The 26,464-nt window shown below is 35.3% G+C and overlaps 2 protein-coding genes and 1 long non-coding RNA gene across 8 annotated transcripts in view; 2 read left to right on the top strand and 1 right to left on the bottom strand.

Moving 5' to 3' along the window:
* LOC123877355 (latrophilin Cirl) overlaps positions 1-8,602 on the top strand; it is a 494,916-nt gene extending 486,314 nt beyond the window's left edge. For 4 of the 6 annotated variants that reach the window (XM_045924020.1, XM_045924021.1, XM_045924017.1 and 1 more), the window contains 3 exons: positions 2,395-2,580; positions 4,599-4,895; positions 6,522-8,602. In XM_045924020.1, coding sequence (XP_045779976.1) covers positions 2,395-2,580; positions 4,599-4,895; positions 6,522-7,367 — 1,329 coding nt within the window. In that variant the 3' untranslated portion in view covers positions 7,368-8,602. Of the gene's footprint in view, positions 1-2,394; positions 2,581-3,535; positions 3,900-4,598; positions 4,896-6,521 lie in introns of all 6 variants that reach the window. The other 2 variants (XM_045924023.1, XM_045924022.1) reach the window with 2 other exon arrangements.
* Positions 222-828, top strand: LOC123877363. The gene is made up of 2 exons (XR_006798571.1): positions 222-342; positions 619-828. It is a non-coding gene; the product is annotated as an uncharacterized LOC123877363 (long non-coding RNA).
* Positions 8,603-13,049: 4,447 nt separating the features above from the next.
* Positions 13,050-26,217, bottom strand: LOC123877360 (growth/differentiation factor 8). Its single transcript, XM_045924028.1, has 4 exons — positions 25,940-26,217; positions 18,108-18,152; positions 17,055-17,470; positions 13,050-15,354 (listed from the first exon to the last, which is right to left on the bottom strand). The coding sequence occupies exons 1-4, from the start codon at positions 25,986-25,988 to the stop codon at positions 14,971-14,973; spliced, it is 894 nt and encodes a 297-aa protein (XP_045779984.1). The 5' UTR covers positions 25,989-26,217; the 3' UTR covers positions 13,050-14,970.
* Positions 26,218-26,464: the final 247 nt, after the last annotated feature.

The raw sequence follows: 26,464 nt of genomic DNA, 5'->3' as shown, positions 1-26,464 counted from the left end.
ATGTGCTCCTTGTGAACATACTACTCCTATAGTAATAAAAGATGTTATTTATTTGTCAAAACCTCTACAATTGACGTCAAGGGCTAGCTTTGTGTAATATACATTGTCGATGGTGTATGTCAATAATTATTAGGCTTTTGTTTCGACGGTTTGACGTGTTTTCGAATAAAATGGCGTATCGAAATGACCATGGTTATTAACTTCTTGTAGAACATTTCAGTGGCGACGAGGATGGGATTATATAAAAAACCTTTACAAGAAACTCTATCAGTTGAAACAAATAAAACGGAAGAAGTTTCCAGGAAAGCCAGGAATTCACCAAAAGTAAAAATACTTTCTGATGTACGTTTCCATTGGACTAATACTCCTTTCTTTATTAATGGCAGATTACCTCTTAAAGATAGTACGCGTACGACTGATACTGGTCATGTCTGAGAACATGCCCCAGATAACCGACCTTTCTGCATTTGATCGCCAAAATTAGGTCTCTATCTTTACTGATGCATCTTTGTCATTTTTATTTTTTGAACCCAACTTACTCGCAGTAATTTTCAGTAGCAGTTGCTTATTGCGCAGTACTTTTTTCATTTTCATGAATAATTCAGGTCTTTATTTCAGAATCTGGATCCCATTCTTCATTTACCCATGTACCAAGATATTTGTGCATTGAAACTCTTTCGAGTGTTGTACATGTGAGAGTTCTTATTGAGGTTTGTTGCGGTTTTCTTGATACTGTACATAAACTTAGTCTTTGAGAGATTCATGCTTAGACCCGACTTTCTGCTACATTTATAAACGCTATCTATTATTTTCTAAAGATCTTGGGAACTAGAAGCCAAAAAAACAGTATCATCAGCGTATCTAATATTATTTATATTTATTTGTTTACCTTGACATCCCATTCCTTATTTTCCAATGCTTCTGAGATGATAGCGTCTCAGTATGAGTTGAACAGAAGTGGAGATAAGATGTGTCCTTGTCATACCATATGGCCTACCGCTACTTCATCTGTTTCCTCAACTTCAACTATTACTGTCCCAGTCTGCCACCAGTAAGGGTTCTTAATGATCTTTATTTCCTTGCCAATGAGTTCAACATACTGCAAACGACGAATAAGTACCACTTGATGTACACGGTCAAAGGCTTTCTCATAATCAATGAAGGAAATTCATACATCAGTTTGCATGTCTCTATATTTTTGGACTAGTACGTTTATAGCAAATAATGCTTCTCAGGTTCCAACACCAAATCTAAATCCAAACTGACTCTCATTGAAGTAGTTGTCACATTTATTTCTAATCCCTTAAGAGCTGATAAGTAGAAACATCTTTGGAACATGACTCATGAGGCTGATAGTGCGGTATTCATTGCATGTCTTAACATTCCCAAGATGTTGCAATGATTCCCTTGACATGTGTCTGCGAACATATTATTTTCTATAAATCGTTTTACAAATTCTTTTTGACTTCAGGGTCCACAAAAGGGTGGGTTTAACTTTATCATCAACTAAAATGTTTATATACGACACCCATCGCAGGTCTACCATTTCTATGCAAATTAAAATAATCATGTTTTCGCTCATACTGTTCTATCACCAAACATTTGTTTTCGTGATAATATGCTCTCGCAGCATGATTATTTTATACATTTCAAGTAAAATTTATAGGTGATGATATGTCTGGAATAATATTTTTGTTAAAGTTTGCAATATTTCCGTTATTAATTCTGTTTACTTGATTAATAAGATGAAGAAACACGTTATTTTTTGAAAATGAAATATTGCTTCATTACCATCAGATAAACATCAACGCCTTCTCCACCAAAATCATTACCAGCACACTAGAAATCATTACCTTCAGTAACTGAAAATTTCAAATGCATATATCTCTGAAATTCATGGGTGCAATTTGATATAACTTGGTCATTCTTTTTAATTTTACCTATATTTTAGTTTAGTTCAGCAATTTTCACAATTTAAAAAATTCTCTTATTTTCTCCGATTTGCGCCAAATCAGAGAAGTACCCAATCAGTCAATTCCTTTGTCGCGGACACATAAGACCAGATTAGGAATGCTGCAAATCGCAAATGTGAAGCCACGAAACTTAGAAAATATCATCTTAATATGATACTTCATATTTTTAAACATCACTATGATAAAACTGCTTTTCATCCAAATTATTCAAGTCTAAACTCAAGTAAAAGAGAAGAAAGAGGGTACTTGGCTACTTAGATAATAATATGATCTTGACTTTCGCCACGTTGAAAGGTTTTCCTTTCCTCTACGTACATCAACAGAGTACTCCTTTTTCCTCTTCTCTATAAATTCAAAAGACCAAATTTTACAACAGATTTCTCTTTACAACAGATTTCTAAACTACCCTCTTAACTTCCAGTTCCAAAAGGAATGTGCCCGTCTCTGTCGACGCCACCCGTGGCTGTCCTGCTGTCTCACTCTAACGGGCACGCCGCCCACACAGTCGTCCAATCACGTTGACACCAGACAGGGATCCGTCAAAAGCAGACGATACCATCAAAGCACGGCTGATAACGACGATGTCGTTGATCCGAGAGATGTTACGGTATGTACTACTATCACACTTCACACTAATATTGTAAAGGGGAAAGTTTGTGTGTATGTGTGTGTGTGTGTATGTTTGTTACTCCTTCACGCAAAAACTACTGAACGTATTGGACTGAAAAGAATAGAGATAGATTATACCCTGGATTAGCACATAGGCTACTTTTTATCCCGGAAAATTAAAGAGTTCCCACGGGATTTTTAAAAACCTACATCCACGCGAACGAAGTCGCGGGCACCAGCTAAATTTAAGATAATATCAGAGAGAAAGAAAATGTGTTTATCAGCCATTCTTTCAGTGCAGTAAGAAAGCGTGGTCAATTCAGAAATGAGATCTGTAGGAAAACCAGAGTAACCGACATAGGTCAACGGGTTGCTAAGCTGAAGTGGCAATGGGCAGGGCACATAAAAAAAACTGAAAGATGTAGGGGTCCCAAAGCACTGGACGACGCAGTGTTGGTAGACCTCCCACTAGTGACTAGTTGGACAGATGATATCATCGATTCGCAGGTCACCTATAAAATCCCCTTAAAAATATCAGATAAACAAACTCACATCTTCACAATACCGCCTGCATTTTCAGATTTCTAGTCTAAACTGTGGTAAGTAGTTAAATATATTACCTACTCTCAAATTCGGGCAGTTGCTTATACAAAAATGACATAAATCTATGGTATGTATAAATTAATATAATATACGAACAGTCGTTATGAACACACGAAATTGTTGCTACTAGTTATATACAATTTTGAATAATTAGGATAGGAACAATATTTTTGGATTACACACAAATACACAAACATCTTCCGATACGACAACTTTGGGTTTATTTTATTAACATGGTGGCAGTCAACAATTTATTTAAATTAAGTCTACGCTTCTTTATATAATACGATATTCGGATAACGAGAAGTTATTTAAAGAAGTTATTAAATTCACAAATTCTATTACAACAGAATTCCGCAAGCACATCGGTGTCGGCGTCCACGACGAACAACCTCGTGATCAACAATCTCAATGTTGTTGTGAACAACAACAATCACAACAACAACAATGTTATCAACAACGCCTCTGTGGCTTCGCTCGCGGCGGCCGCGGCTGCTCACAGCTACCACACGCATAGAAATCGCAGAAACTCTCAGGACAACCAAAATTTTGGTCCTTCTACCAATTTTGGTCCTACCCTCAATGCGACAGCATCGAACTTCTCACATAACATCCCAGAAAGGGAACCTCCTGCCCCTATGACCCATTTACGGAACCCCTTAAACGCTGGCAGCGGAAGATACCCTCAAGGCTACAGACAGAATGTCCAGCAAGGTTCGTACGCATTTGTATAGAGATAGGATTTTTCAAAATTTACCTATAATCTAAAAAAAAATTCAAAGAACCACCAAAAAACACCACTTTGGCTTTAAAATTGTGACTAAAAAGTAAAAACAGCTCAATTTTTTTTCGTATTTGTGTTTTAACTTTTAACAACTTATTTTTATGTGTTTATTTTTTAATGCCGTGTCACTAACATTGAATGAATTTCGAGAGTACATACGGCGAGCATGGTAAGTCAGTTTTTTTATTTTCTCAGTTAACAACCAAAAAACTAACGCTTTTAAATTTTTCTCTAACACTAAAAACTAAACTTAACATTTAGTGGTGTGGTGGTTTTAGAAATGTAGCATTGCATCCGCTAAATGGGCTGAATATTTTGATATTGACAATACTAGTATTAAAATATTATTCCATTCGGCTGAGTATTTTATTCCAAAAAATCCTATCTCTATAATAGTACACAATGCGTATGACCTTGAATTCCGTAATTCTATCTTTTGCCGTATTCTGTCGCAATTAGAATGAAATGGTCTATTTCTTTACAGTATTTCTTAAATGACTTCTCGATGTGGCTTATTGGTGTACGATAAGAATTATATAGTTTAAGTATAGTATTAATATATTGTAGTTTATAATAATATGTGTATTTATGTAAATCTTTATATGCAATCTTTCTAACCATACAAACAGAGCTACAGCTTGCAACCCGAGGTGGCTAGATGGAATATTCGCCCGACTGCGCCAATTTACGTACCGAACGAAGACGTGAGGAACGCCCGAGCGCCCACGCCACAGAACATACCGCATAGCTCGTCTCACTCGCACAGCATTGCATCCATGCATAGCTACAGGAATAATATCGAAGTGCCGAACGATTACCAGAACCTTCGATCGCGGTCGCCATCTTGTTATTCCAACAAAATGGCGGCGTCGATTGGCGCGAACGACTGGGCGCTCGTCGCGAACACGAGCGGCAATGTATGGAAGGTGAGGGGAGGGCGACTAATAGTGTTCATGATGTTTTGCGATCAGTTTTTTAACGCACTTTAGTAAGATCTCAGATTTACTAAAAAGCCTTTTGATATTTGACAATTAATCTTCATAAAAAAAAACAATTATATCTCTTTAAAAAATGGTAACATTTAAAATAATGAAACATAGTGATGAAACTTAGATAAAAGTGCTTTGGTCAATGATAAAAAAATAAAAGATAAGACCTTAGATACTAAGCACTTTGGTAATAAACATCAAATAAACAGTTCGGTTTGTGTATCTTTTATTATGAGGTTGTTATGCTTAATTAACTGAAGACCATTGTCGAAAAAAAGTTTCAAACTGGATCAAAAATATACCCCAGTAGATAAATGTAACCAAATACAAACAAATGTATCCGAATATGTTACATTACAGTATAATTTTATTATATTATTATACGCAAAACCTGTGAGTAGTTTTGCCATCCGATTTTCCAAGTGATAGCAAATCAAGGAATCCTACATATCTGAATATCTAGTTGCTAGATAGATAGTTTATTGACAGATTATGGATAGATTGATTGATTTATTATTTTACTGAAGACTGGGAGAGATCTACCTAACGAATGTCATCGATTTTTAGGGTTCTGTATCTCAAAATGAAAAACGGAACCCTTATAGGATCACTTTGTTGTCTGTCTGTCTGTCCGTCCAACCGTCGTGTCTGTCAAGAAACCTATAGGGTACTTTCCGTTGACCTAGAATCATGAAATTTGGCAGGTAGGCAGGTATTATAGCACAAGTACAGGAATAAATCTGAAAACCGCGATTTGTGGTTACATCATTAAAAAAATTAAAATGTGTTTCAATTTTCAAAGAAAGATAACTATACCAAGTGGGGTATCATATGAAAGGGCTTTACTTGTGCATTCTAAAACAGATTTTTATTTATTTTTATGTATAATCGTTTTTGATTTTTCGTGCAAAATGACAGCAAAAATATCCGAGTACGGAACCCTCGGTGCGCGAGTCTGACTCGCACTTGGCCGGTTTTTACAATAGTTGAAGCTTTCAGGTGGTGGTACCGATGAGACCTTACTTCAGTGTTGGCTAACTGCATGTCTAACATAGTGTTTGCATGTTTCATTTGACACGCACATTTCAAAGTAGCCCATCCCACCTCCTTCTAATGTTAACCTTCATCAAATTTTTGTATTCGTTTTCACGAAAACATTCATCTTTTTTAATCTCTACATGAGCTTACAAACTACGTATTCAATTTTTTTAACCTTAGCACTTACATAAGTGGATGAAATAAGATTTTTCTAGTTTATCAAACACAAATCATATTAGTTAACAAGAACTTTGCTGATTTTTATGATAATTTATGAATAACAGACATCGCTTTTAAAACATTTACTTAGATGTTTTACAACATTTTATCATAGTTTAGCTTTTTTTTTTTAGCAAAATTTGAGCATTTATATCAAATAGATTCCTAGAAGTCTACATTAGGTCAACGTAAAAAAAATTGAGCTGTCTTTAGTCTAGACTTTAGACCATAACGATCATCTTTTGAGTAGGAATAGAGAAAATTTTTGACTATAAATCATAATCACTTATGTTTCTTTATCCACAGAACACTTCTTCTAAGCATCATCCAAGCAACACGGCAACGCTCCCCCACCACGATACCCTCTCTCGTCAAATGGCCCAACAGAGTCACATTCATAGTCCATACCCCGAATGTGATGGCCAAATCGCCCCCGGCTCCCCACGACACGTCATCAAGGATGAAGAGAGCCCTCTTCACTACCCACAAGGACACCAAACTACCCGAAGCTACAACCACGACTTCAGAAACCCACACGTTTACATGTCCCAACACTCCCCCGGTAGTCAAGAGATGATCTTTCGCAAACACTACAAGGACGAGAATCGGCGCAAGCATCACCACCACCATGGAAGCCAAAACGTTAATCACACGTACTCCGAAATCGCTTCCCAACAAGGAAGAATCTACAGGAGAGGTTCTGAGGAGTTTCGAGTGATCCAAGACGATCCAGTGTATGAGGAAATCGAGAGGAATGAAACCCTCATGTCGGATATGTCTGACGATAATTCTGGACCAGATAACTGCAGGCAGAACCCCGGACACCACGGGTCGTCCAGCTCCAAGTTTTTTGGGGACCATCGACCCTTAATTTCCTACAGCCCAGGGGAAAGACACCACCATGAACAAGAGCATTATGGGAAATATGGTAAATGGGATACTCTGGAGAGGACGTACGATCCGAGGCACGCTTACGAAAGTGGCAGACTGATGCATCCTTATCATCAGCCTCAGGAGAACAATATGAGGGCGTTGGCAGCTGTTCTCAACGGGGAGAACAATGTGGTTTGCCATTTGGAACCGCACAATTCTTATGACGTGTACCAGCCTCAGGCCGGCAACCCAAGGACTGTATCACAACCCAGTTTCTAAACTCACCCGGTTCGATGCAATCGGAATGTTTAACGAGTGATAGTGATTTCGAACGTTTTAAGACATCGGAGATATTGTACAGATATAGCGAATGAATTTTTCTATGAACGTAGACATAGAAGTTTTACGGCCGTATTCACAATCATTACTATGGGGTCTCACAGTGCGCTCGAACGCATAGTGTAGGTTCCACCAATCAGATCATCGTTAATTGACGTGACACAGTCGTCTGATTGGTGGAACCGACACTATGCGTTCGAGCGCACTATGGGACCTCATAGTACTGTCCGTGAATACGGGTATTAGTGTCACGGCCGAGTGATAGCGTTTATGTAGATCCTTGCCATAACGTGGACTTTAAATTACATATATTATATTTATAGACGGTTAGATGTAAACGTAAGTTTAAATCACTTTTTCCACTGTGATCCTATTTAAATATAACGGCTCAACTTCAGTGTCGCGACTACGTTTCGTTCGTTTCGCTGTGTCGAGCGATTTTGTATATACTTAGCGGTTAGAACATAGATTTGTATTAACTTCCTGTGTGACCTTACTATTTCTACTATCGGAGGATATCATTCGGAATCATGGCATTTTTCAATAGTGCATTTTATTATTAGGTTTGAAAATCTGTGATGTTTCATTTGTAAGTTTTAAGTTTCTTTTACGCCTTTCAACTTTAAAATTCACTGCCATTTTAAAATGGGGGATATATACTACGTCACAAAAATATGTTTTAAACATCCTGATATAGAATAAGTGATTAAAAACTTTAGCTACGCCATTTCCCATGATTTACTCAATGGCATAGCAAAGAATCAGACACAGATCCAGTGTTTAGTTGCTACTATCAATGACGTCGATATTTGAACTACTCCAAACGTCTTACAGTAGCCAGCAGGAAAGATTACACATCGAACTTTAGAAAGAGGCAGTCGTCAGCTTCGTAGAGCATTGTCTCTTACACTCATACCAATGTGACATTTTGTCAATGACTTGTCTATCTCAACGATAGAGATAACGCTCTATGAAAACGTAGCTGCTATCTCTTTCTAAAGTACGATGTGTAATCGTTCCTACCGAGTACTGTGCCTTCACTTTGATTCAGTGTGACGTATATAATTTCGAACCCAAGTGCTAATTTTTGTAATTGTTTATATTTAACCGTGCGGCAGCTTAGTGGCTCTTTTTCATGGAAGTTTAAAATCCATCCAACCTATTATAGACTGACACCACTCGATGTTGTGCACGTTTCTGTACATTAGAACTTAGTGGTAAAATACTTAAAAGTAATTGTTTCTATTAAGATGAATGCCCAGCGTGTATTCAGTTCACATTCGAAGTTTATTTTTTTGCAGCCAAATCTATTGCATTCTTACATAACAAGTGTAAATTAAAAATTTATAGCACCCCCGACAAGTGAAAGTTACAGTAATAACTAGAAAAGAGCTGATAACTTTCAAACGGCTGAACCGATTTTCTTGAATTATAGCTAAGAACACTCGATCAAGCCACCTTTCAAACAAAAAAAAACTAAATTAAAATCGGTTCATTAGTTTAGGAGCTACGATGCTACAGACAGATACACAGATACACACGTCAAACTTATAACACCCCTCTTTTTTGGTCGGGGGTTAAATATAGTCTATTTAAGTACATTCTTGTATCATTCTTTGAATCTATTGCATTCAACATTGGATTATGAGTTGAAATAAACATATTTAGGTATAATAAATCCATAACTAAATATCAAAATTCTAATCAGAAGAATTATTACACAAGAACACCTATTTTAGACAAAGGAATTCAAGTAATGCCATAGATTTTAATGAATGTAGTAGATTTTTCTGCCCGAAATATCGCGTATTCAATTGAATATGAACAAATATACTTAGTAGCGTCGATTTATCTTAAACCATTATGTTTTTATGCCATGACTTATTTTATATGAGAAATAAAATAAGGAATTGTTTTAATTAGAATTGATACAGGTACAATAATAGAATGAACACTGATTTCTTGTATATTTTGGATCGATTAAGCAATATATATTAGACTGAAGTGTTTCATGAAATGTTGGCATGATCCCCTTAACACAATAATTTATATATGGTTTTTTAGCCGCCAACATTTTTGAAACACTTTTTAAGAGGAAATATTATTATAAAAATATAATATTTAAAAGTCTAGGAGTTGGCGAAGGATTTGTTCGACGTGGTTTACACTGTTTCTAATTTTACATGAAATAATTTTTGATGATATATTATTTTTATTGAGTATCAAAAATCTGTATTACATTTTTACCTTAACTTTAGGGGAAAAAATGCCTAACTCTCAGGCAGCCATTTTAAATTTATTTACGTACATGATAGGTACTTCAGTTTATAAAATGAATTGTCAAGCTCACTCTGACTCGGTGAACATAATTTAAATGAAATTAAATAAAATGTTAGCTTGAAATAACTTCATAGCTTCGATTAATAAAATTATGTTTGTAACTACTTACTAGATAGTCACTGATCGATCACCAGTAACTATATTTATTCCAAATTCAAATTCAAATTATTTTTATTCAATTAAACTTTTACAAGTGCTTATGAATCGTCAAAATAATCTACCACTGGTTCGGAATGCCGTTCCTACCGAGAAGAACCAGCAAGAAACTCCAAAATATTATGTTTTCCTAGAATGGTGATTGTAGCGCTAAGTTATCTATTAGTATATTATCTAGATTTTTTCAATCCACTACAAGTTAACCCTTAATTGCAATCACACCTGGTGATAAGTGATGATGTAGTCTAAGATGGAAGAGGGGTATAGCAGTGTTATCAGCATTGTACTGAATCGAATCGCCTGGCGGCACGTATTTTGTATGTTTTATGTACATCATAGTTGGTATTTACATGTAACATTTATATGTAAAGTTTGAAACGGTATAAATTACTTTGCACATATCGTCGCCATCTCTTGGCCTAGGCGTGGGAATGTTTATTTTTTGTAATTGGGTGTACTAGTCCAACTTTTCTCCCACTTGTCTTAACTAAATGTAATTTGTACATGAGTCTGTGTATTTCTGTTATAGCGGGTGCTCTATTTATTTGGGACAGAATGGGGACATTTTAAATTAAAGGGAGAACAGGAAAACCGTCTTTGGTGACTTTTGCCTTTTGCCTAGTAGTATTTAGCTTAGTTTAATTTTTAGTCAACCTCAAACTTTACTTTAAAAACATTAAACAGAAAAAATGTTTTTTTTTTTTTAAATAACATAAGAAAAAGTATCACATCTAGCTGTTCTAATGAAAAAAACCAAAAAAAAAAACAATCTATAGGTACCTACTATACTAAAGAATCGTCAATGATAGTTTTTCTATCTAGCTCTCCTTTAATTTAAGATGTCTCCACTCTGTCCCAAATAAATAGAACACCATGTATATTATTTTTTGTTTTGATTGTATTTTAATAACGTTGAGTATATTAATGTAAAGTAGGACGAACAGAATGTGTAAATAATTTAAAGTTTATATAAATAAAGAGGGGTTGTTCTGTGAGGACAACCGCAAAATGATGCAAGTTTTTAATTGTCAACCTTTCAACCTATCTAAATGTCCTGTACATTGTAACCAGAACGCTAGCGAAAACGAGGACAGGTGATAGTAGATGACTACTGATAAGATACCGTAAAAAAACTACGAAAAAAATATTACAAATAAAAACATCTGACCGAGGTCAACGAACGTTCCGTAAATAGGTAACTCGAAGTCAGTGCCGAGTCGTAGATGACTACTGATAAGATACCTGAAAAACTACAAAAAAATGTTACAAATAAAAACATCTGTCCGATGTAAGAGGTCAACGAACGTTCCGTAAATAGGTCACTCGAAGTCTATGCCGTCGTCGTGGGGCATTGATCCGAGTTTTACACGCTATACAATGGCGGGATTGAAAAATACTAAATTACTGAAACTACAAGATAAGGCAAATGGTTATTGGGGTAGTATAATAATCACGCTAAGTTTTTCCTAGCGGTCAAGTTACAACCTGTATAAAAGGAAAAGTTGACTGATCTATCAAGTCACAATTCAAACTAAGTACTGGACGAATCGGACTGAAATTTGGCTTACGGATAGGTATTATGACGTAGACATCCGCTAGCAAAGGATTTTTGAAAATGTAACAAGTGTAAATTAAAAATTTATAACACCCCCGACAAGTTGAAGGTCACAGTAACTAGAAAAGAGGTGATAACTTTCAAACGGCTGAACCGATTTTCTTAGGTTATTGCTAAGAACACTATCGAGTGTTTCAACACTATCAAGCCACCTTTCAAACAAAAACAAACTAAATTAAAATCGGTTCATTAGTTTAGGAGCTACGATGCCACAGACAGATACACACGTCAAACTTATAACATCCCTCTTTGGGTCGTGGTTAATAAAATAGGGGTTTGAAATGTGTGCAGGCAACGCAGACGAAGTCGCGAATATAAGCTAGTCAGGTATAAAAATATAGGTGGTAGATGCCGTCAGTCAAATGGCCATCAGACTGGTTTAAATTGATTCTTGGAATTTCACTGAACTTCGCTCTTTCCAATTTAGCATATTATGGCCGTAAGGACAATACCTAATTCTTTTTTATCTCGACTTAGTACCTACTCGTTAGCTTGTTCAATCTTAGTGCATCGTCATACGTCATTTACACAAGAGTAAATTAAAAATTTATAACACCCCCGACAAGTGAAGGTTACAGTAACTAGAAAAAAGCTGATAACTTTCAAACGGCTGAACCGATTTTCTTGGATTATAGCTAAGAACACTCTCGATCAAACCACCTTTCAAACAAAAAAAAACTAAATTCAAATCGGTTCATTAGTTTAGGAGCTACGATGCCACAGACAGATACACAGATACACAGATACACACGTCAAACTTATAACACCCCTCTTTTTGGGTCGGGGGTTAACAAAAGACATAGAGTAAGTATAATAGATTATAGGTAGTATGTTATTACCTACCAGAGGTTCGACGAAGCCATCTAGACAGAGCAATCGTGCGGTAAGGGAGCGACCCGAGACTGCCTCAGTAATTCCGGGACCAATATGGTAGTTGACCTGCTACCAGTGGCGTGCATAGGTTCCATAGGCAGGCATAAGGTAGGTAGTTGCCTAATTACTAGCGATGATGAAAAATGAGCATTCAACTATTTCTATCAGGGTAAGCACGGTTTTTCTTATAGGGTGGGGTAACTGGTAACTAGCCACTCAATCAGCTACCCTAGGGTGCCAGGGAGGTGTTAATTCATGGGTGCCTGTAAGTCGAGGCGACTCCGAGGCAAGCGCGCTCCATCTTAGGCTGCATCATCACTTGCCAGTAAGTAGCCAAGCGCTATACCGTCCCAAGTAGGAAAAACGACAACTCAATAACTCAAAATTTAAAAAAACCTCTATAAGAAAACTAGAAAAGAGCTGATAACTTTCAAACGGCTGAACCGATTTTCTTCGATTATTTTCGATCAAGTCACTTTTCAAACAAAAGTAACTTAATTGAAATCGGTTCACTCGATTAGGAGCTACGATGCCACAGACAGATACACAGACACACATATACACAGATACACATGTCAAACTTATAACACCCCTTTTTTGGGTCGGGGGTTAAAAACAAAAGCATTTGTATACGGGTTTGAAAATTTATTTCATAAATCTTATGACACAAGACTGTTACTTAAATTTTGACAATATTCATCAAGTTACGGCAGACAGATAACAGTACAACTTAACACTAAAATGTTTGTATAGAAACATTTATTTATATCGCAATCCAAAATATAACTCAAAAACAAACGGGAGATCTTTGAAGGCACACTTACAATCAAATAGTTGCCCCAAAATGAGATCTAATTTTGAAAACTTTACTTCCGACACTTTTTCTAACACTTACAAACGAAAATATCTAAAAAAAAAACCTCCATCTTATCCTTCGACATAATACGTTTCTTTAATAAAAATGGGCAGGCCATGAATGGTTTATAAAAATTAGCTTTAAAATCCCTACATTTAAGCACCACCCGCTAAACCTAGTATAATCCATTTAATTTTATAAAAAAATATAATTTTGAACGAGATCTAAACAATGTCAAAAGAAAATTCACAAGTACGTTATTATTTAGGAAAAATACATTGAAATTACATAGACTACCTATCTACTTAAAATTACAATTTTATGGTAAATTTCGTAGAAAAACGAAAAACGTTAGGCACTTAAATTTTCTAAATTGACCTAACTAGCATGAAAACAGTTATTGGAGATACTAAGTTTTATAGTATTCGTTACAGACACAATATTTTAATAATATTTAAATTCTGCCATTAAAATAATATTTAAATGCATATTTCGATACAATAACGTCACATTTATTATTAAGTGCTAAAACTTTATTACTTACTGCATCTCTTTCGACAGTTTGAATCTTAATTTAATTTTAAATCGTAGATACGAGCCGAAGACTGGATTTTTTATAAAATATTATTGTAACAAAGACGCATTAGTACTTGTGACGTTATTTAACAAAAAACCATCCATGTCAACGTTTAGGACTAGATTAAGATAAAATCAAAAGTTCTGTTAAATACACGTTGACCTTTTTTGCAAACAATAACAATATTGTATCAGTTCAAAAACCTCTCCATCCAAGGGCAGGCTCAAAACATTAATAAAGGTCCATTGTATGCCTTTGATTTACATTTCTATTGTTATTTTCTTGGCAGTTCAACACCCTTTTGATTAAAGAATTGCTTTTATTTAAACTCCAAAAAGCATCTCAATCAAAATTCAAACAATTAGTCTTTATCTGGTAATAAGCACCAATCGTCAACAATTTCAATAATCTTATGATTAATTAATGATTAAATTAAAGTCGTGTAGTCATTGGAAATATGAGGAAATCATAAAATTACAAATATTGTGCCTGTGGTACATTTTTAGCTACTTACAATTGAAAATTACCTTACACACTAATTTTTAAGATCTAATTTTGAAAATAAATGCCATTGAAAAAGAAATGTAACGAAAACGCGGTTCAGAGCTCATAAAATATTATAAATAATTGTATAGACTAAAAGGATTCAAAACTAAATACAACATATACGACGTAACATTCTAAAGTAGGTATTCTAAAAAGTACATAGAAGCTATATAAATAATTATTCGACCACACGTATACACTGACATTAAAAATTATATATAAGTAGATTTTATAACGTTACATGTTATTGAAATTTTAGATTTAAACCAAGTTTTAGAGCAAAACAAACATTTAGCACTAAATGCTAGCTAGCAAAACTGGGATAAATCTAAAACCATGAAGTATGAAATGAATTTAAAACTACTAAAGTATAAAATAATGTACATTGTCACACTCACGGCACACAGCACAAGGGTTCGCAGTCTTCAACCGAATCTATCACAATTGAGACAAACACAACACTTAAAGCCCCATTTAATTTGAATACGAAGAAATAAACCACAGGATCAGAAATGAGAATCAGATCTTCAAAAGTCCAAATAGAGGAAAAGAGAAAACTGGAGCTGGAAACCGGCGATTGCTATGAGCATCCGCAGCTCTCGACGACCATGCCAGGTATGGTTCCGTAGATGATGTTAAGATCGTGATCGAAGTAGAGCATGGATATGCTGCTCATCCTTCTTGGAGCACAACAAGGTCCTCCGCTTCCCTGAGGAGCTGCTAAGTGGACTAAGTGAGTATGAGGGTACTTTTGCAGGAAGCTGTAAGGACATTCGCCGCTGCAGTAGTTAGCATCGTACTGCTTCGGTGCGATGATCCAGTCCCAACCGAACTCCTCGAAGTTCACAGACAAAGGGTATCTGCAACACCGAACCTCTTTCGAGTTCTCGGTACAATCCATACCGATCATCCGCCGCGTTCTTTTGTGCGAATTATCTCTTAGACTTACTTCTACGTATGGCATCTGAAACAAGTTACATCTTTATGTTACTGTTTTATATCTTCTTATCTTATCTATCCTGTAATTAACCTCCTTAAATTTTGAGCGAAAGTCCCTGCCAAATTTTTTCACTTACTATCTTTAATAAATAATTATTTCTTCTCGCCATTACTTTATCTTTTTCTAGATCATATTTTAGGTTTTTAATATCATTTTAATCATGTGTAGGTTTTTGAAAGCAACCACAATCATAAAGTTTATCAAAAATAATACATACAACTTTTATTAAAGTTATATTATGTATTATTACAGAGTCAGTTATTACTGACTCCATATTGCAGTAGGTTGTTAAAAAATCATCGATAGAACCCGTCGATTGACCCATTTATTGACCCGTTAATTTGTCAATTCGATATACACCAGTAAGTAGACTGTTATCAGAATTATGTGAGCTTCTTTTAAAAAGATAATAAATGACTTTTTTATTGCTATATGCAATGTTAAAATTGATATTTATGAGAGAGTGGAAAATGATTCACATCGAACGAGCTTGAGTGAATTATGAATTTATGAGTAACCATTAGCATAAAATGTCTTTCTTCCAACTAATTTCAAGTTTCAACGTAGCCAAGTACTTATAAAAGCAAATCCAGGTACCTATCTGTTAAACTTTTTTGAGTCTTGGTAGATACGTATTTACCTTTAGAGGGAATTACTTGTTAAAATTAAAATTGTCAGTATCTCTTTCTAAGTTTCTAATTTTCATTTAGAATACATAATTTTCGATTTCTTTTTCTAAACTTTAGATTTATTTTCGCTAACATTTTGTTTCTAATCTTGACTTTTCAATTATTGGTACTGAATTCTCATAAAATACGAATTTCCTTTCATGTCACTGTAACAACAACTCCATCTGGGGATTTTCATACAAAGAACAAGGACGGAATATTTTTATTGATTAATTTTATTATTATCTATCTAGGGTAAATGAAACTTTGGGACTAGAGGGTAAGCTAAAGGGTGAATGAATGAAATAAAAAATTGAACTTTGTTTTCGTTGATAACATCACACTAATATTATAAAGGCGAAAGTTTGTATGTGTGTGTGTGTGTGTGTGTGTGTGTGTGTGTGTGTGTGTGTGTGTGTGTGTGTGTGTGTGTGTGTATGTTTGTTACTCCTTCACGCAAAAACTACTGGACGGATTTGGCTGAAATTCGGAATGGAGATAGATAATATCCTGGATTAGTCACACTTCACACTATAATATTATAAAGGCGAAAGTTTGTATGTGTGTGTGTGTGTGTGTGTGTGTGTGTGTGTGTGTGTGTGTGTATGTTTGTTACTCCTTCACGCAAAAACTACTGGACGGATTTGGCTGAAATTCGGAATGGAGATAGATAATATCCTGGATTAGCACATAGGCTACTTTTTATCCCGGAAAATCAAAGAGTTCCCACGGGATTTCGAAAAACCTAAATCCACGCGGGCGAAGTCGCGGGCGTCAGCTAGTGCTAAATAAATTCATGCTAAATAAATTAGAGCTTCAATAGCTCAACGGTTGAGGAGCGGACTGAATTCCGAAAGGTCAGCGGTTCAAACCCCACCCGTTGCACTATTGTCGTACCCACTCCTGGCACAAGCTTTACGCTTAATTGGAGGGGAGAGGGGAGTAATAGTCATGATTAGCATGGCTAATATTCTTTTATTAAAAAAAAGAGCTTACCAAAGCATTATTTGATTCTGAGCTCGGATGGGGTACCACTAAGCTCAACCTATTCCTCGAGTCTTGTACTCTCACTACTATCGCCAAGTTCTCTCTCGGCAACCTGAAGAACTCCGCAACCATATTCGTTACGTTAACCTTAACCCATTTCCCGTCCTTCAAGTCTTTACTAGACAACTTCACAGCACTCTCTGCGTATGGCACAGACGCTTTATTCCCTTGACTGTTTCTGGTTATTCTGTTAACTTGTATGTTAACTGTGAAGTGGTCTTCAATTAAGGTAATATTATTTCTAGCTTCTAACTCCTGGATATGTATACTCAGGATTGCATCCTCGACTTCGTTCTGGAGAACTTTGTTGGTGAACTTGAAGTTGATGACTTTGAGTCCCTTGAAGCGATTGTGACGCGATGCGTCTGAAAACAGAAGAAAATTACTTCAATTTAGAATTATGGAAATGTACTTCTAAATGTATTTATTTATTACACAGTTGTAATTGCGATTTAATAGAATCAATGATTATACCAATTAGTATTCAGATAAAGCAGCCAAGTTCAATTTACCCCTAAAAATTTAAATATGTACATCGAGTGAGTATAAAATGTTACAAAATAATTAAAAATTTCAATATCAAGTACCAATAATAAAGATGTAAGTATAAGCAATACATTAGTTACATGAAGAACGACACATCACAAAAAATTCACAGTTTTCTTATTTAATAACATCGCAAATTCTCATTTGCACAATTCTTTCACAAAAACAATCACTCTCATAAAACAGAATTCAGAGCCGCCACCCTGAAAACTATTCCATGTACTTTCTTTCATCACTTTCATACCTTTTGCGAATGTTACAAAATAATTAAACTATGATCTATCGTGTTAATTATGAGTATGTGTAACTACATCAATTTGATTTACTGTAATATATATTATATTACAGTAATATTATATAACAGATTTATAACATTAACATGTTAAATACAGTTTTAAGGAATACTTAAAACTAGTTTTCTTAGAGCTAAAATTGATAATAATAAAATCTGTAAACGTGATTTGTTGATCCGGTTAATTGATCTACGCCTCTGGGTGACAACTGAAACAAAAGAAAACAAACGTAAGTGAGCAAAAGCACAGAAAGTATCGCTTTATCTTTCACAGTCATGTACAATGTACATAACATAAATTTAATAAATCGTATTCAATATTTCGACTCTTAGTTATATTATCAGTCAGTAATAATAATCCACGGAGGAAACAAAAAAGCCAAAATCAGACTTCCAAAGTCGGTCACCCATCCAATTACCGACTTGAATCAACGTCGCAACTGGGCCACACGTCCCTCTCTGTTTTTAACCCCCGACCCAAAAAGAGGGGTGTTATAAGTTTGACGTGTGTATCTGTGTATCTGTGTGTCTGTGTATCTGTGTATCTGTGTATCTGTCTGTGGCATCGTAGCGCCTAAACGAATGAACCGATTTTAATTTAGTTTTTTTTGTTTGAAAGGTGGCTTGATCGAGAGTGTTCTTAGCTATAATCTAAAAAAATTGGTTCAGCCGTTTAAGAGTTATCAGCTCTTTTCTAGTTTTCTTGTAGAAAAGAAGGTTAGATAACCGTTAGGTTCATAATATTATGTCAATAGACAAATGTCAAGCTGTCAAGATGGACGTTGCTTAAATACATAATTATTTATTAGAAAATGATGTTTTGGAAAACTCAAATACTTTGGATCGTCGGGGGTGTTATAAATTTTTAATTTACACTTGTTATTATTAGTTCCAATTTATTTCATGAAACACTTGCTAAACATCTCATTCACAGAGTTTCTTGTTCTAATCTAATCCAATTTATTCTAGACTAGAGGATGCCCGCGGCATTGCCCGCGTGGATTTCGGTTTTTTAAAATCCTGTGGGAACTGTTTGAATTTCTGGGATAAAATGCCTATGTCAATTACAGTGACGCAAGCTACCTCGGTACCTTTCATACAAATCGGTTAAGCGGATGGGTTTTTAGGAATCCCGTGGGAACTCTTTGATAAAAAGCCTATGTCCGTCCCCGGGATATAAGCTAACCCTGTATCAAATTTCGTTAGAATTGGTTAAACTGTTGGGCCGTGAAAAGGTAGCAGACAGACAGACAAACAGACACACTTTCGCATTTATATTATAAGTATGGATAATTCTAGATTCCTAGATATTCTAGATTAGCCTGTGGAGTGTGTACCAAGACTGGATAAAGGCATCGCTCCGACTTTTCCACAACTTCCTATATGCCTCCTCAGGCAACGGGAAAACTGTTTATTTATTTATTGTTATTTTATAAACGAATTCAGCTATTTGATAGTCAAAGATTTGCCTCCGTTTTAAATCTGATAGATGTAAAAATCAAAGTTCGCGAACTGGCCAGGTGTTGGGGATTGGTTAAAAATATCAAGTTCGTTCATCTAACTCAGAAGGCCACGTTCCGCCCACCTGTAATTTGTACTAAATGAGAGCACTTTTTCGCAAACTATTTAGAATTTACTATGTTTAGACAGTTTGTGTATAAATCTATCCTATTTTGACAGTTTGTATACAAAATCCTTCGTCGGATGTTTAGAATTAAGTCGTTTTTGTTTGTTGCCACTAAAACTAGTCTTCTGCTTAGCGTTTGTCTAATTTAGACTTTGTGTTAGATTTTTTTTCTAAAATTTCCACTAATTTTCTTGATACTTAGGTACGTGTTTTGTATCAGTGTCATGTCATCATTAATTTAACGGTAAAATCTAGAACTTTTCGAAGCAACACTCGATATTTTACTTTTTTTTATATTATCTTCGGCATTTTAAGTGTTACGTAGTAACAAGGAACCAATGCATTAGACGATGCCAATCCAATCTAATCCACCAGCCTGTATGCGTCCACTGCTGGACATAGGCCTTTCCAAGAGCGTGCCACCAAACACGGTCCTCTACCTTCCTCATCCACCCGCGCCCCGCCACCTTCTTCAGGTCATCGGTCTAGCGGGCTGGAGGACGTCCCTCACTGCGCTTAACAGTACCTGGTCTCCACTCCAGAATACGTCTGCCCCATCGGCCGTTGGAGAACCAACGGCCGATGGGGCAGACGTGTTCTGGAGTCAGACATGACCTGCCCATTCAACTTCAACTTGCTAATTCTTTGAGCTACGTCGGTCACTTTTGTTCTGCGAATTCCCTCGTTCCGGATTTTATGTCTGAGAGTGATACCCAACTCGATAAAAGAGACGATTTAAAAATGGACAGGAAGGCACTTATCTCTATAAGAGATCTCTACCAGTAACCCTTAGCAGTGCGAGAGGTTGTAAAGGGAGTACAATAGGTACAACAAAGATTATGTTTCTTGCAAAAATTGGTGCAAATCTCGTAATTTCTACTAGTGAATGGACATGACCTACGTGTAATGTGAATATGCGTGGATTGGGCAGAATTATCGTCATTGCGAACACCGGGGTGACATCATGTGCGCGTCTGGCTTAAACACAACTTATTGACTGTACCTACTCGCTACTAGAACTACTGGCCGTTGTTTCATTTGCTTTAATGGTAAAAAACATCATGGGGAAACCTGCATGCTTCCCCCGAAATTTCCCATAATGTTCTCAAAAGTTTCACAAACCAGCGGCCAGCCAGCTTGGAAAGCCAGGTTGGCCAGCGTGGGGAGTGCAACCTAATCCTCCTCATTCTGAGAGGAGATCCGTGCTCACTAGTCGGTGATGGCTTCAAATAATTATGATGATGAGTGATTAGTTACGGAAAAACCGGCCAAGTACGAGTCAGACTCGCGCACCGAGGGTTCTGTACACGGGTATTTTTTCCGACATTTTACACGATAAATCAAAAACTATTATGCACAAAGATAAAAGAAAATCTGATTTAGAATGTACAGGTAAAGTCCTTGACATATGATACCCCACTTGGTATAGTTATCTTACTTTGAAAAATGAAACACATTTTTTTTTGTAATGTAACCACAAATTCACATTTTTCCGATTATTTTCCTTTCCTTGTGCCATAAGAGCTACCTACCTGCCTTCAACGGGAAGTACCCTATATATTTTCTTGACAGACACTACAGCTCAGATGGACAGACAGTCAGAAAGACAGACAAACAACAAAGTAATCCTATAAGCGTTCCGTTTTTCAAAATGCCATTCAGAAAAGCATATCATAATCATCATTTTGGCATACTATTTTCCTTGGCCGATAGAGAACGCATTTAATATTATATTATGCGTGCGGTTTCTAAAATGCATGCCATTTTCGGATATTTTCACTGGGTAGTAAAGAACTTGTTCCAAAATGCATGCCATAAGGCCCACATAATTTGGGAGTACCTTTTCATTGGTTGATTTTGACCTAGGGATTTTGCTAACTAGCAAGGAGGTACGGTACCCTAAAAATGCGATTCGCTCTTGCCTTGAGCATGCCTAAAATGTAGTGTGGGATGTCACCTGTTAGGTAGGCCTACGTACACGGAAGACGGAAGTGCAGTTTGACGAAACTACGCCTTGCGCTATTCATTGTATTCTCTGACCAAATATTTTTTATAGCTAACTTTAGAACTATTAGGAAGTACTAGATGATGCCCGGTTTCGTCCGCGAGGATTAAATTTATTAAAAATTCCGTGGGAACTTTGATTTTTAGGCTTCCGTACCTCAAATGGAAAAAAGGAACCCTTATAGGATAACTCCGATGTTTTACTGTACTATCTGTCGGTCTTGTCACTTTGTTGTCTGTCTGTCCATCTGTCGTGTCTGTCAATAAAACATAGGTTTTTTACTCTAACAGATTACTAATAAGATCTACCCTATAGAGAGTACATCTTATTAGTAATCTGTATGTCTCACAGCACAAGTAAAGGAAAAAATCCGAAAACCGTGAATTTGTGGTTACATCACAAAATAAAATAAAATGTGTTCATGAAAAAATTAATTTACCTACTAAATCACATTACCTCACCCGGGTATTATTTTTCCTATTAGGTACTTACTATTTCCTAATATCACTTAAAATTTATTACATTTTTCAAAGTTGTTATAAAACAACTCAGTTCCAAGCTTTCTTATCATTCCAAATAACATTCCAAATTTTTATATCTAGGAGCAAACGGGTTACGGAATGTAGTATAAAATTAATCGGCAGGAAATGTCAACGGTATGCGGTAGTGGCAAAAGTAATTTATAACGGAATTGCAAAAAAAAAGACCTTGCTAGAAAAATTGCGGCGATAAAAATTCTCAGCTTTTTCTCATTATTCCTAAAATAAATCGTGCGTATTTCGAATAACCACTTGCGCGTATTTCGGATGTTTGAAATTAGACGCGTAATCGAACACACTTTCGTATATAATATAATCCCGTCGATTCGATTCCAATACCTATACATTTTTGAATGCATCAATTTTCAGGCCTCATTCGCACGAGAGCTTTTTTAACGCTTGTGCGAATTAGGGCTGAGTGTCATATTAATTGATGTCCGAAATTAAAACCGAATATATTGTATTTTTTTTAAATAATAATTGTATCTAATAACCTAAGGTATATGATCTATAATAATTAAAGCTGTACGAACGTACTTAAAACATAAATATTATTATAAAAATGTAGAGTAATAATTTTCTACTCCTTTCTATCTATCTACCTACTTCTGAGTTCCAATGATATACAAGTGGTATCACAATAATTTGAATCATTACTTTATTTTATGATGTTTGAAACTAATATATGCATACTAATATATCCGTCCACTAAAGTTTAACAAACGAATTAAAAGATTGATAGAAAATAAATCAAATAAATTCTAAATTAGGTAAGGAACACACGAAACACTAATTCTATTAGGGTGCTTAAAGTTCAATGTCTCATTTTTGACGACTATAACTAATAGTTATTTTAATTTACAATTAATGTTAATTTGATAACAATATTAATCATAGTTGTTTCTATTCGAGCAATAAATATGGATATTATATAATATATATGAATAAGCAGGAAAGCGACCAATGGAATGCGTTTTTGAAATCTTCCTCATCCTAATGCATTCTCTTTCGCCCAATGAAATATTGTTTTACACATCCGAACCTCATGGAATGTATTCATGATTAAATTATTATTTTCATTAATATGAAATGCTCGGTGGATGCAAAGAATATTTAGCATGCGGGGACAATTTTATTGCAGGCGGAAAATGCGACCAATGGAATGCGTTTTTGAAATCTTCCTCACCCTAATGCATTCTCTTTCGCCCAATGAAATACAAGTATTGTTTTACACATCCAGACCTCGTGGAATGTGTTCATGATTAAATTATTATTTTTATTAATATGAAATGCTCGGTGGATGCAAAGAATATTTAGCATGCGGGGACAATTGCAGGCGGAAAATGCGACCAATGGAATGCGTTTAAGAAATCCCCCGAACTCTTTATGCATTCTCTATGTTTCTATTTTTATAGGATTATTTTTTCCGCAATTTATGACGTACGAAGTCAGGGCGGAAATCGAGTGCATTATTATGATATAAAAACAAAGTTTCCATTCTAAAGATAACGCAATTGGAACCTAATAGTTATTTTTAACTTGACAGATAAGATAATTTATTAATAGATCACTATTTATAACATTGATTATGTCAGTACCGTGATTCAGTAACCATGCGGCTTTATTTTTTAAATTAAAACCAGAAAAGAATTCCAATACGTTTTCGTATTTTTTATTTCTCTTTTATATTGCCATTTAACCCTATTCAAAACATTTTAATCAATTAATCAATATACGGGTAGGTATAAAAAAAACATCGTGAGGAAACCACTATGCCTTAGAAGAGGAAAGAGGTGAGGGTCCTCTTTTTAACGTTTTGGTACGGAACCCTAAAAATTTGAAACTTGTGAGGCCTACTAAAAGTCTGTTTTTAAAGCACTTATATACATACACTTGGGTAATACCCGAGTACGGAACCCTCGGTGCGAGAGTCTGACTTGCACTTGGGCGGTTTTTTTTTCCTTTGATGTGTCAAAGCTTAAGAGGGCTCTCTCCGTCACTCGTTTCATACAATCGTAGTTCCAATTTCATTTGAATATTAAGCAACCAAAGTCCATGATATTTTGCAGACATATTCTAGAAACTAATATCTATGTCTGTGGTTTTCCAGATTTCTGTTAAAATATTTGGTTTCAAAGTTACGCGGTCTTATTCATACAAATCTTTGAGCCCCTGTAATTTTAAAACTACATATCTTTAGAAAATCTAAAACACCACAGACACAGATATTAGTTTCTCGAATATGTCAGCAAAATTTCATGGACTTTGGTTGCTTAATATTCAAATGAAATTGGAACTACGATTGTGTGAAACGAGTGACGGAGAGAGCCCTGTTAAAAGCTTTCCTTTGTTTACAACATATTGAATCCGACTGCTCTTGGTCGTCGTAAATTAAGCTTACATTTATGAATTTTACTAGCTGATCCGCCGTTTTGTTGGAATGGAATTTTTTAAGGGCTTTCTTTAAGGGTTCTTACATTCAAGAAAAACCCTATATTTATTGTATAATCTCAAATTTCTATAGACATAAATAGTGGTTTGAACTCTGTATTTTTATTCAGTTTTATAATTTTTCCTTTTAAACCTAACTAGCCACCCGCCCCGGCTTCGCACGGGTAGCTTATTAAAGTTTTCTTAGGGATCTCTAATTTATTTAAAAATAAAATGTAACCTTTGTTATTCAAGAATAATGTAGCTTTCTACTGGGGAAAGAATTTTCAAAATCGGTTCAGTAGTTCCAGAGATTACCCCCTACAAACAAACTTACAAACTTTACCTGTTTATAATATTAGTAGGTATGTATATTGTGTACTTATTATTGTAGATTAGCTTACTATATTGATTGTACTGACTGTATTTAACTAATTTTAGTTGATTGTATTAACAACTAGGATTGCCTCTCGACTTCGTCCGCTTGTAGGTACTTAAGATTTTGTGATAAGACGTCATTTCCCTACAATAAAACCTTTGATTGTCTATAACTGATTTCCTGACATTCCTTTTGATTTTCTTCAACCAAAAGGGTTTTATATCCGAAAAAGAGAACTTTCATTCCCCATTTTGGCAGTAATTTTCAATTTTCCGCTTATGTACCTAATCGGTAAAGGAAAAGTATTCTTTTTTTGAAAGGAAACTTTATAAGAAGGAGAAAATCAGAAGGAAATTTCTCTCAGTATAATCATTATAACGAAAAATGATTATTTCATTTACGCCAACTTAAAACACTTATTTATACTAATATTTTAAAGAGGTAAAGTTTGTAAGTTTGTTTGTAGGAGTAATCTCTGGAAACACTCAACCGATATTGAAAATTCTTTCACCAGTAGATAGCTACATTATACCCGAGTGACATCACATAGCTTAAATATTCTATTTTCAAAAAATTAGAGATCCGTGTGAAAATACTCCCGTGCGAAACCGGGGCGGAGTGCTAGTCTATTATAAAAAGTAAGACTCTACCATCGGATCGCATATTACTCTACTTACACCAAGTTATTTAAAAATATAATAACAGTTTTGTCCCAAATATCAATAAATATTTATATCATTATCTGTGTAATATTTACCTTTTTTTTGTAGATTTTTTTCCCATAAAATAGGTTAACTTATAGAATAGAACATTTTTATTTAAATTTAAACTTTTTTTTTAATTAAATTTCGTTCTATTGTTTGGAATGCCTTTTTCTAAAAGTAACTCAAAATATTACAAGCTTCCTAGATGGAAACAGTTCGACTTTACTCCTATTCTTAAACTTGCAGAGTAAAATATTAACTGGGTAAGTACTAAGTAGGTATATATTATGCTAATTAATAAACAATACCTACCTACAAATAGTGCACCATCAAACCATTCGCTGAAAAAAAAAATACACATTCACATGAATTCAGAATTTTACAACAATCATTCGAAATTTTCGCGAATTCGATTTTCCGGCGTTGCATTTTTGAAATTCGAACGCGTTTCATTTGCCGGTAACGTATCGTTGGATTTGAATTCCGGCGTTTTGACATTCGATTCCAAATTCGAATTTTCCGCGGCTTCTGATTGGATTTCGTTCCCGAATTCCATATTTGAAATAGATCGAACGCGCGCGTCTGATAAGCGTCAGTGATCAACTGTTCGAGAGATGGTGCGAGTCTGTATGGAACTAAAAGGCGTGGGTTATGAGTGTGTTTCCATTGTGTAACAACGAATTTTAATCTGACCGCTATATCAAGACTATTTGTAAGATGAACGAAGTACAACACGTACTTCAGCACCTAAGGTGCTAATGACGTTGGCAGCCAGACATAGAGCAATACTCGTAGTAATTATTTATTTCCGACTTCAAAAAAGAAGGAGGTTCTCAA

Source organism: Maniola jurtina, chromosome 23, assembly GCF_905333055.1.
Source record: "Maniola jurtina chromosome 23, ilManJurt1.1, whole genome shotgun sequence".
NCBI classification, from domain to species: Eukaryota; Metazoa; Arthropoda; class Insecta; order Lepidoptera; family Nymphalidae; genus Maniola; species Maniola jurtina.
The sequence above is the reverse complement of the archived record's forward strand: the minus strand, read 5'-3'. Positions and strand labels throughout refer to the sequence as shown.

Coding starts and splice junctions, on each gene's coding strand:
- LOC123877360 (XM_045924028.1), bottom strand. CDS start 25,988: ATGTGTATTTTTTTTTTCAGCGAATGGTTTGATGGTGCACTATTTGTA. Junction 18,153..25,939: donor TGATGGTGCACTATTTGTAG/GTAGGTATTGTT, acceptor CTTTTGTTTCAG/TTGTCACCCAGAGGCGTAGA. Junction 17,471..18,107: donor TAACCGGATCAACAAATCAC/GTTTACAGATTT, acceptor TTCTGTTTTCAG/ACGCATCGCGTCACAATCGC.